The sequence below is a fragment of the Aethina tumida genome, chromosome 3, assembly GCF_024364675.1.
Source record: "Aethina tumida isolate Nest 87 chromosome 3, icAetTumi1.1, whole genome shotgun sequence".
Classification (NCBI taxonomy): Eukaryota; Metazoa; Arthropoda; class Insecta; order Coleoptera; family Nitidulidae; genus Aethina; species Aethina tumida.
In genome coordinates, this window is record NC_065437.1 from 15,801,166 (window position 1) to 15,813,612 (window position 12,447).

General features: G+C 29.4%; 1 protein-coding gene across 1 annotated transcript; it reads right to left on the reverse strand.

Moving 5' to 3' along the window:
* Positions 1-4,229: 4,229 nt before the first annotated feature.
* Positions 4,230-4,964, reverse strand: LOC126264797 (tigger transposable element-derived protein 1-like). The gene has a single exon (XM_049964146.1). The coding sequence runs from the start codon at positions 4,962-4,964 to the stop codon at positions 4,230-4,232; it is 735 nt and encodes a 244-aa protein (XP_049820103.1).
* Positions 4,965-12,447: the final 7,483 nt, after the last annotated feature.

Here is a 12,447-nt window from a genome sequence, read left to right on the forward strand (position 1 = left end):
CAAAAAACCCATTCACTTTAATGTCAGCAATAATCCCTCTTGCTGATTAAAATCTCGTCGCATTTTTTCAGTTAATCAAAGCCTCATGTTTCCTTTAAGCCGTTCTTTAAATATTTTGTTAGGCACTGTTCCACTAATGATATTGGGCATATAAATTTCTTTATGACTTTAATGTTGGATAAAACGGACAACTTTCCCTTAAGGCAACGGTACGTTAGTCTTTATTATTATTTTTACGTCTAAAGGCGGTCCGCAAAAGGAATCTTTGAACGCTAATTAAGCCAGGATATCGAATTGTATGGGGCAAATAAGGGGGAACACGACATAAATCAAAACACGAGTTTTTCGTTTAATTAACAATTAAGGATTGTATGTTTTCCTTTAATTATACTCATTAGAAGCTTATGAAATCTAAATTTATGTGGAATTGTGTCCGAAGGAACAACTTTATTTAAAAAAATAATACTAATTTATTGTATCGTTACGATATCCAAATTGACTTAAAATACATTTTCAATCACCAATTTTAAATGTTATGTTTTTATTTTGGTGTAATGTTATTTATTTTTATAAAAGCATATAGGATAAAGTAAATCTAACCACTAATAAAACAATTATTTGCAAAATATTTCCATAAATTAATCAATAATAGATTAGCGGAAATCCTAAAATTAATTACCTAATCTAATAAATAAGTAAAAAGGCTAATTAAATTTGATTGTTTGCCGAAGAACCCGAAGAAGTAAAAGAGAGGAGTCGGAATGGCGATGTAAATGAAGTTTTTAAAATTTTTGTGTACTCATTAGCAGGCAGTGAAAAGAAATCTTTTTCTTAATTAAAGTCAGCGAGCGGTGAAATTCCTACAAACCGTGGATAAACAGAATGGTGAAGTATTAGGCTACGGGGAAAACTATGTCAGGACATATGTAAACGAAGGCCGTACACTCGTTTCGGATAAGTTAATTTTATCTAAAACAATGTAATTACCCGACGTGGCTCGCTCCAGATAAGAGTCTTATCAACGCTCGGAGCACGCACTTTACTGTAATAAATGTAATTTACAAACGAACGTTGCCAGACATACAAACGACATGACACAGTCAAGGAAGATGTTTCACATTTCTTTTTACCAACCGCTGTCACGATCGCAAAATAGTAAATTTAGTTCGTGTAACTCTTATAAGAAATATACAATCGTCAAATAAGAGGAAGGTTTAAGAACCTTTGTGGCACGTGGCATTTATTATATTGTTAATATATATTTTTTCAAAAACTTAAATTTTTTCAATCTATAATTTTAATTATATTTTACAGATATTCTTAAAATAAAATAAATATTTATATAAATATATATTTTATATATTTCTCTAATATCTTAAGCAAAAATTATAAATTGGCTCTTTACTTATTCATTTCATTGAGATTCATTCATTAATTCTTCCTTCTATTAAATGTTTCGAAATGTTTTAAAATCATTATTTAAAAAAAATATTAAATTATATATTTTAAAGAGCCTGAACTTCTTTTCTATGTTATATATTAATTCTAAATATTTATAATTATTTAGAAGTTGTAGATTATTTTTTAAATATGAAAATTTAGTATGTTAGTTAGTTTATTTGTCATCTAAAATCAATTAATTTATCAATTTTTAAACCTTCAATTTATTATTACAAGCAGGAGACCCTCATATAATTTGTCTGATTTTAATAAGCATTTTAAGTTTTAAGCATCAAAATATATACTTATAGACATAATTCATTTTTTTTATAGGCAGCCAAAAACTAGTGGATAATTTATAACTTACATTATAAAAGGTCGACTAAAAGATATTATTATATATTTTTTATATTATATTGTATTATCGCTTCTTAATTAATAGTTTTGGACATAAAACAAAATATAAATTTATATTAATCCCTTAAATTACTCGTATCATTAATAAATATAATAATAATTGTCTAGATTTACATTTTTTTTTTTTCAAGAAATTGTCGTCTTCTAAATAGTCTTATTTTATTTGAAGTAATCTTTATTTTATTTTTGTTTCAGATTCAATAGTTACTTTATTAGCAGTTTTCATCCAATATCCAATTAAGTTTTTCTATTAATAAAGTTTCGTTAGAGTCAAATAAAATATTGATCAGTACAATACAAGAAAAGTATACAAAGCAGATATTACTTTACCAAAAGTTTTTTAATTACACATTTTAATAAAACAATAAAGTGGTGCAAATGTGTCAAGATTAATTTGGACGGAAATATTGACTTGTTCAATTTCCCTATAGAACAAATTAACCAAGTTTTCGAATAAATAATTTACAGTGAACATTTCTTGCCTAATTTTGAAAGAAAAACTTTTTACATTAACTGAAAATTAATTACTTTTTATTGGATTTCTTATAATTCTTGCGTTATGTTGTAGTTTTCATTACTTAAAGTTTTGTGTACTGAAGTAAAATGTTTATATTAAAAAGTTTGTCAGCTGCGTTTGCCCCAACTAAATAAGAGCTTTTCGAACTAAAATTACACAAGTACAAAATTAAATATGCATTTCCCTCCATTCTGTTATTTTGAAACTTGTTAATTACTGAAAGCATATTATATTTCAAGTAAAAAATATATTATTTAATTATCTTAAAATACGCCTCAAGCTGTTTGTACCATTTGCCTAAGCAGATAATAAAATTTCAAATGAAATATCATATCTTAAGTTTTAATTAATCTAGAGCTTCACCAATATGGTTTATTATTTGATCCCAAGTCTGTGTAAACAACTACATAAAACCTCCCACACTCCAATCACTAATTAAATATTCAAGAAAAAATTTATTATTCATTTTTTAGGCTCAAATTTCGCTTCGACAGTGAATTTTAAATCCATCAGTGCAAAAGCCTTGAATAAAGTTTAACGTGACGAAGGGAAATACGTTAAGTCACTTTCAGCAATACTGTCAGTGACAATAGTGAGTTTCGGTTTGAAACGACCGCAGCAACAAAGTGGAATGCAACGGAAACTTATTAGACCGCAAGTCTGTCCGAGCCGTAACGCCGTCGCCGTACCATCCCCCTAAATTAATTTTTGGACTAATATGAATATTAATGTTAATAAACAGCAAATACGTTGTCAGTGTCTTTAATTAAATTCTCCGTTGTATCGTCTGGATACTTTACAGTTTTCGTACGTCGTTAATGCTCGTACGTAATACCGGATTGTTATACGGGGTGGTTTTGACTTGAGTAGTTGATAGTAAATTAGAAAAGGACAATTGTATGTGCATGGTGTACGGTGGTAGTTTAAGTAATGTAAAATTTACGGTTATTCGTTATCCGAGCTGGTAAGTGTCCATAAAGCCACTAAATACATTGTTCTTGTGGTCATTTCGAACTCAACATTAACATTACGTAAGCTTGTAAATCTGAAGTTTATCCGTGGCGGCGGGGATTTTTAGCAGCGCCGCCGATTATCTAGTGCATGTACAGCCATACATTATCAGTAAGAAGCAGGCTAAGCGAAATCAGGATATGGCCGCAGTAGATCACGTGGCCAGTGTAGTGTAAAAGGTGCCGGACAGTTTCCAATCCAATAATCGAACTATGGTCGACGCCTAGACAGGGCAGCCCCCTCTTTACAAAGTCAAATGATTTAAGGACCGTTTTAACGTCGAAAACTAAAAACTCGACCTCGATTTATTTTGGTACATCGGTCGTTCCTTTCCTTTGATCGTCGAAATTCTTCATTTTAAATTTATACAGAATAAATAATTGAAATACTAGTTGAACCTTTATTTTAATATGTTTCGCAGGTTATTCTTTTTTAGATATGTATATAATTTATTACCCACCTAAAAGTCATCCGTATATGTAGTGGTACAAAATGTAGGGAATATTTTTAAAATTTGGATTGTGTTTACCGTCCGATATACTAATACTGCTACTCATCGTTTTTTTTTTTGAGGTCTTTTTATCAGATACGTTTTTCAACTTGATAAAAGTATGAAATATTATTTTATTTGCGTTTAGTTCTTAAATTCTTAATACGGGATACGTTCCTGACAAAACAAATATATAAAAAAATCGATTTTGTTTTTGACCATACTGATAAATTATTATCTTCAGGTATAGGCAATGGCTTAAAGAATTTTGTAATTTTTTCTTGCTTGACAGTTTTTAAACGCTCTTTCAATTCAAACTGATATTCACAAAGCTCATTTGCCATTCTTAAACCTTCACTTCAAATTAAATGTCACGTTTCCAGTGCTTGTTGAAGCCTCTTCTTCAATGATCTGTGAATTTAACAACAAGTCGGTTTCAGTCAAATCTTCATCTTGCGATTCAAGCAACTCCTGTTCCTGTTCTATTAGCAATTTGTTTGCAGTCAAAGTTTGAATATGCACAAATTCTTCTTCATTTTCCGCAATCAGAACAGGCCACAGTTTTTTCCAGCATGATTTCAATTTGTGTGGCTTTAGTTCTTCTAATGATTCTTTTATGTTTACAATGCATTTTGCTATGTTAAATATCTTGCAACATTCTATAACATCAATATCAGGATCACATTCCATATTAACCAATATGATTTTGAAGACTGGTCTACTGTAAGAGAGCTTAAAGGCCTTGTTTATTCCTTGGTCGATAGGTTGAAGCAAAGCCGTCGTGTTAGGAGGTAAAAATGTCACTTTTATAATTGGATGCATAGTTTCAAGTTCGCGAGGATGACCTGGTGCATTACCCAAAACTAGAACTGCTTTGAAGTCTAAATTCTTTTTTTTTTTAATAAGTTTCAACTTCAGAAACAAAACAATTCCGTAACTAGTCACAAAAATAGGGCTTGTAACCCACTCTTTCTTATTAGTACGCCAAAACACTGGCAGGTCGTCGTTGTTTTGATTTTTTAAAGCACGAGAATTTAACGATCTGTAAAGCACCATCACCATCATTAATGACACAATCTCCAGATGCATTAGAACATAGCAGCTGTGTAACTCTATCCCTTGCTGCCTTAAATCCAGAAACAGACTTTTCCGCTTTTAGAGATGAATGTTTTGTTTGGCATTATCTTCCAAAACAGTGCAATTTCGTCTGCATTAAATAGATTTGTATCCTCCATCAGCTACCAGGTTTGTAAATTTGTCTGGGCATCTTTGTGCTGCAACAGTGCCTGTCTGCCTATATATATATATATATATATATATATATATATATATATATATATTTATTTCTTTAAAAAGTTTTTTAAATTATACTTTAGTTTAATATCACATACATAATTCTTAACATTAATTTAATTTTGTGTAGTTGTGATTATTTATTTCTTGCTTTATCTATACAATAAAATATTTTATCGTTAATTGTAACTTTTTTATAGAACTGTTTTTCAATGAAATGAATTTTAATAAACATATTGTTCTTCTTAACTTTTATTATTTATTTTAATTACTCTCTTCTTTTTTCTTAATATATTTTTTATTAAAGGTACATACTATTTTTCAATAAATTGTAATTATACTTGTAAATTTTATGAATTGAACTAAACTGCTTTTTTAATATATTTCGAACGAAATTTCATTTCCAATTTCTCAAAAAGTGAAAACAAATTCATTTTATTGGAACAACCTGTATATTATTAGATTTTTAATGTATCTGTTTAATTATCTTTTTTTAATATTTTGTGACATTTGTTGCTATAAACTTTTTCAATTTCCTGTGAGCTCAGATTTAAGTTATTTAAAATTTCCATTGTAATCAACATTAAATAAAGGACGAAATTAGATATATTAAACGCAATATGTTATAAAAAATAAACAGAAATTCAATTTTAAATTAAACCAATAGTATACTATCGTTTTTAATCATATTTAGTAATTAAATTTAGCATCAGTTCAACCGTGTCAATAAAATTTATCTGAATTAAATTTCATTTATATCAATTCTCTGTACGAATAACGTTAATTTTTCCCGAAATGATATTGGTTTATGCTTTTCATTGTTAGGCATTAATCTACTTTCTATACGTCAATAAATTATTATTGGATTATTAAAACCAATAGTTAAAATTAAAATCAGCATTGATGGATCGAATATTTTTACATCTACAAAACGGAATGCATTTAAATGAAATTTGATTTGCTCCTAATTTGAGTGAAAGTTCATAAACTATCCCATTTTTGGACCGAACAAAAGAGGAAGAGAATTAAACGCAAGTCAGGCCAATTTTTCTAATGGCACCTTGTTATACAATTGGCCCGGCTTATTTTCTTTCTGCTTCCGTTTTGCGGGCTTGTCAACGCAACGTCTAAAAAAGTATTCCTTTGTTTCACCCGGTTCAACAACACGGATCCCCTGGCGGCAATCGCACAAAAATAGATAAGTAAAGCCGCAACAGCTTTCGATCTCTAACACGGTGTCATATATCGCTTTTTGTACGAATTGCATGCCAATGTTCAATTTTACACAATGTCTCCTGTGAACTGACATCGAGATAACATGCCAATAGAACATGTTATTGTTTCTTTTTGTCGATGTCTTGTTCGTGAGAAGGGATCGACCCTGTGATGACATTGAATTTCAGATAATGTCAAATATGTTACATTTAAATAAAAACTAAATGCGAAAAAACTTGCATGTAGGGGATAATTGTGCGGGCCGTGATTTATCACAAAGCCGCACGTGATGGTTTCAGATAACAATTCGGTGTCAGATTTTCAGAAGGAAGCTGCTTCCGACGCAAATTCTTCAAATACGAAAAATAAAACGTGACATTCATTGTACACGTTGAATGTTTGATAAGCCGCGCAAATACACAAACAAATGTATTATTTAACGATGCCTTTAATTCAGCTGTTTCATATTGATTAGAGCGCTGAATCAGTTTCGACTTATCGTTAGTGATTTAACGGTAGAAATTGCCACTATCTGTTCGTTTTACAAATGCAATTTTAAATTTTACTACTACATTCTGCAACAATTAAATCGACAATCAACAACACAACAAATTTGGTTTCCAATTATAATTTTCTCAAATTTGTCACTGTCGCTTTTAACTAAAATTATTTTAACGTAAAATTGTTTTAAAATATGTTTCAAATATACACGGGAATTAATTATTAATTTATTTTACAACATAATATAATAAATAATAAAATTTTGTTTAATTCTATAAAATTTTCCAATATCAATGTTTCAAACAAAATATAAATTTAAATGTACATTGTGTACGTCCTGTATGCGTTGATTATTTGGGAATAAAAACAATACATATATTTTTTCATTAGTTAACGCAAATTTTCTCTTGATAGAAAAGATATTCCAGAACCAACTGTAGCTTTTTAGATTTTGTTATTAGGAACTTGACTAGACTAAATAATAGTAATAAATAATATAAATTATTCGAAAATATCTGTTTTATTTCAAAATTTTCAGTGTTTTTCAGGGAAATCTATATTTTTTCCTCAGTTCTATTTTAGGTACTCAATTTTTTCAGATAGGCAATAAATATATTTTTTCATTAGTTAACTCAGCAAATTTTTTCTTGATAGAAAAGATATTTCTGAACCAAATGTAGTGTTTTAGATTTTGTTATTAGGAACTTAACTGGACTAAATAAAAGTAATAAATAGTATAAATTAATGTAAAATATTTGCTATATTTTAAAATTTTCAGTGTTTTCCAGGAAAATCTATATTTTTTCCTCAGTTCTATTTTAGTAACTCAATTTTTTCAGATAGGCAATAAATAAATCTTAAAGATATTTTTGAACCAACTTTACTTTTTTGAATTTTGTTATTAGGAACTTACTGGAACTAAATAATAGTAATAAATAATATAAATTAATGTAAAATATCTGCAGTATTTTAAATTTTTCAGTGTTGTGAAAAATCGATATTCCTCTGTTCTATGTTCGGTACTCACTTTTTCAGATAGGCAATAAATATATTTTTTCATTAGTTAACTCAATAAATTTACTCTTGACAGAAAAGATATTCCAGAACCGACTGTAGTTTTTTGAATTTTGTTATTAAGAACTTAACTGGACTAAATAATAATAATAAATAAAATAAATTAATGGAAAATATCTGTTTTATTTCAAAATTTTTAGTGTTTTTCAGGGAAATCTATATTTTTTCCTCAGTTCTATTTTAGGTACTCAATTTTTTTCAGATAAGGAATATTATATAATTTTTCATTAGTTAATTTCAAAGAATAACTAAAGTTAAAATCAATATTTTATTTAATATTTATATATTTTGAATATTTTTATATTAATAATACTTTTAAACCATGATTTTGTTGGAACATGGGTTTCAGTCAATCAAATTTCTTAAAATCTCAGACTCAGGCTGGCTCAAGAGAAGGTGATGTATCCGCTACATTTAATATTGACCAATCCGTAGTGTACAGATTCTATCAACGGTTTCTAGAGACGGTTTCTGGTCGACCAAGAGTTACATCTGACCGGGAAGACTGGACGTCATATAATCACAAGGAAACTTATAAATCGGTTAAATGATGCAGGATTCCGTTACAGAATACCCATAAAGCGGCTACCATTCCAGCCTGCCTATCATGCAGTGAGATTAGCGTGGAAAATCAGAAAAGAGAATTGTGGAATGAAGAATAGAAAACTGGAATATTTAGTGATAGAAGGCCAGTACGAGTCTGGAGACTTCCAAGTCTAAGACACGTTATGTGCAGGAAGTTCATACACATAAAGGTGGACCCATAATGGAATTAAGTGATACTTGAACATCTCCCATTAACCAGCCTTGCTCAGAATATGTCTAGGATATGCTTGGAAGATCATTAATTGTTCAGAAGACAGAGAATTAAGACAACACTTTAGATGAAAATCATCTGGATGATCGATATTAAAAAATTGATAAATATATATGAATATTTTTTAAATAAATAGTAAGTTGCCTTTGGTGTAATTTCTTATTGGTATTTATTTCTTTTATTAAAATTCTACTATTAAAATTTTTATGTTATATAGTAGAGTCAACAGAATAAATAATGATTTAGTTTCAAAACAAATAATGTTTATTTCAAATTATGGTGAATGCGTCAAGAATGAGGCAAAAATTGTACATTTCAGTGAAAAATGGGCGTACATGGAGATTTAAGATTATATTAAATAAATAACAATGCATGCATATGTATCGTGTTTTTTTACTCAGAACAGCTTAATTATTTCATTTCTTCAGTTTTTACATCACTCGGAGTTCACGTATAAATTAATATACGCCTTCGTACCGTTAATTGTCGCAATCATTTGCGGAAATCTGCAGTTTTTCTATTTATCACCAATCTATTTTGCATGTGCAATATATTTAAAAAGTATGTATTATCAAATATTAACAATAGCACGCAAACAAAATGTAACATAATGTTCAAATCCTGTAATAAACTTTCAAAATAAATAGTACAATACATTTAATTATATTTTCATAATTAAACCCACAATGAATTTATCAACAAAAATAAATTATGGTTACCACTAATTAATATAATTAATCAGTTAAATTCCACATCCACTTATACTGCGGTTGAGGTTTAGATTAAAATTAGAAACAGAAAATCGTTATCTTACTACGTTGTGTTCGAACCCACAAGATTGATTATATTTGCAACATTTCGTAATTTATTTCCATACATATTTATTCTATATTTAATAATAATAGTTACTTCCCATTTTTGAAGAATCATCGAGATGACGTATTATGGAAATTGCAGTACATTGCTGTAAAAACGATGTTTTTATGATAATTTAGTTTAGTTTTTTTTTTAATTTTAGAGAGTAAATAGACGAAACGAGTTTGGTAATTATAAGTTATCAATTGTGAAGATAAATTTGTCTTCTTCTCCATATTTTCTAATTTTTAAGCTTTATAAATCACAGATAACAAATCGAAGCTTTTTTTACTTTTTTGATAATATAAAGGATCATTTCATAAAAATTTTATGCTTCCAAAACAATCATCTAGTACCTCGTGTAGGTTGAATATTGTCATTTTACTGACGTCTTATATTTATTTATATTTTTATTCTTATAATTATTTCATTAAGAGTTGCATATCATTAAGTAAATACAGTTATATAAAAAATTTGAATTGTAATTATGCTAATTATACAAGTGGTTATTTTAGGCATAATTCCTTCTTCTTGAATTGCTGTGATGAGTTCATTTAAATTTGTACAATGTTTATGTCGCATTTCATCAGTGCTTTAGTCTTTTAACCAATTAAACAATTTTGGATCTGTTCTGGATTTAAACAAACCTCCATCCACTAACTATCTTCTCACAATCCTTGAAATAATTTTAACAAGTCTCATTTCCTCTATATTAGCCTTAATTTCAGTTAAAGATAACCTTGGATTTTGTTTTGGGATTCGAATTATTCAAGTTTTCCGAACTAAGACAAATTTTTTCGTAGCTAATTTCACTAATTTTATTTAATAATATGGAAAACAATTCACTTATTTAGCCGAAAACCCTGAACCGTCTCTTTTTGTTTCTCTGAGTCTTGGCAAGGTTGAAATATAACTTTTCTTATAATTTCATATTAACAAATGATTAAATATGATAAAAATGAAATCAATATTTGTGAATTAGAATAATTAACTTTAGTTTAACTATTCATTCACAAAATCCATGCGATTAACTAAAAACTGTCATCATCGACTACGAATCGCTGATGGCAAAAGTGATAACACCCTGGAAAAAACTCTATTTGGAAATCACATTGTGAATGATACAAATTTTTCAACGAATTCCGCTGATCAGTTTAGTGCGTATTATTCATGATTCGTCCATCACATGGACGAAATAAAGTAAATGGGGACTGCAAGTGCCTGTCCATCGCATCATATATGCATGATGTAGGAGTAATCATTCTGTACAGCGCAAATATTGCCAAAGGCACTTGGGAAATAAGCTCGCGCTTTTTAAATTTCAAACAAAAGTCGGATCGTTTCGTTTTCCACTGTTCGACATGATGGAAAAACAATGGGTATGCTGTCCAACTGACCCCGATATTTTTAACTGAAATAATTTTTATACAGTTCTATGCATTATAACTGTCTTGTTTCATTAACTGAAGAACTTGTTGGAGGTTAAAAGTTACATGCTAATAAAAGATCGACACTTATTTTATTTTGTGATTAATTCCAAGGTTTCCTTAAATTTTTCCGGTTAATACCTGGCAAATATGTTTGTTCGGCATAACTTTCAACAATGTTTTATGTATCCAAAGTTTCCGCTTACTGGAACAATCAATAATTGGGAATAACGACGTGGTCGGTAACTTCAGATCCTGGTCTTTACATACTAATACTAACAACATGCAAACATTCGAAACTTTGCAAATTCGTTTACTATGTTTTTTTGCATCTCACAAATTAATTAAGTAAAAGTCGGACTGTAAAATACGAACTTAATACCCAACTTGGGAATCATTATCCTACTTAAAAACTAAAATAATATCCAGAAATTGGACGAGAAATACGTAAGAAGCGTTTGAAGTTGCAAAGTAGCCAACAAAACGAGTAAAATGCACAAGCATTATTGAAACTAATTACAAACTAATTAAATTTCCTTAAAGCCAGAAGAAACAACTTCAGGATCGTTAAACTATTAAGGATTGATTTATAATAGTCGACAACAAGTTACGTGTTTAGTTTAAATAATGAAGTTGAGTTAGTTTCCGATTATCAAAACTTTTTCGTTTGAACTTCTAAGAAATCCGTGGTAAAGTAATTAAGGCCCCGGCTTTGGCCTTAACCAAACCCCAAATCAATCACAGCAAGTTTTAAAGCTCACAGGTCGGTCCATTTAAGGAAGACTAAAATAAGAAAAATCGATCACAATAATTCAAGATTTCGTACATGTAAACGGCAAATCGAATTATTTTCAGTTTTTCTTGCTATTCCCCTATTTGTTAATGTCTAGTTTTTGCGATGGGCCGAGTGTCTTTGAAGTCGGGCAATAAATGGAAAACTCGATCGAGGAAAATATAAGTTATCAGAATACGTAATGCACTTTCTTACTTAATCAGCTTCTTAGATCAGAAGTTAAATTCTCCATCGACCCGTTTCTGCCGTTATAAAGTTGCAATGGGGGAAAGATTTATGGTAACAGTTGGTGAATAGTTAGCTGAGACTTGTACTTCCGGCCCGACAACGTGTTGCTGCTGTTCCTTTCCAACGGCTCAAACTTTCTCTTTGAATTGTAAATATATCTGGCCATCTGTATCACTAAATTTCTAATATTCCGTATTCAACATAAATTTCCTTATTTTCGACGTAATGATCACTCGTGTTATTTATGACGATGGGAAAAGAAAAGTTGAACATTTGTCATTTTAGACGACGTCAACGTTTCCATATTTGTAAATACAATCAATAACATGTTTGGGGTATTCGGCATTCGAAGTTGTTTTGGGTCAGTTC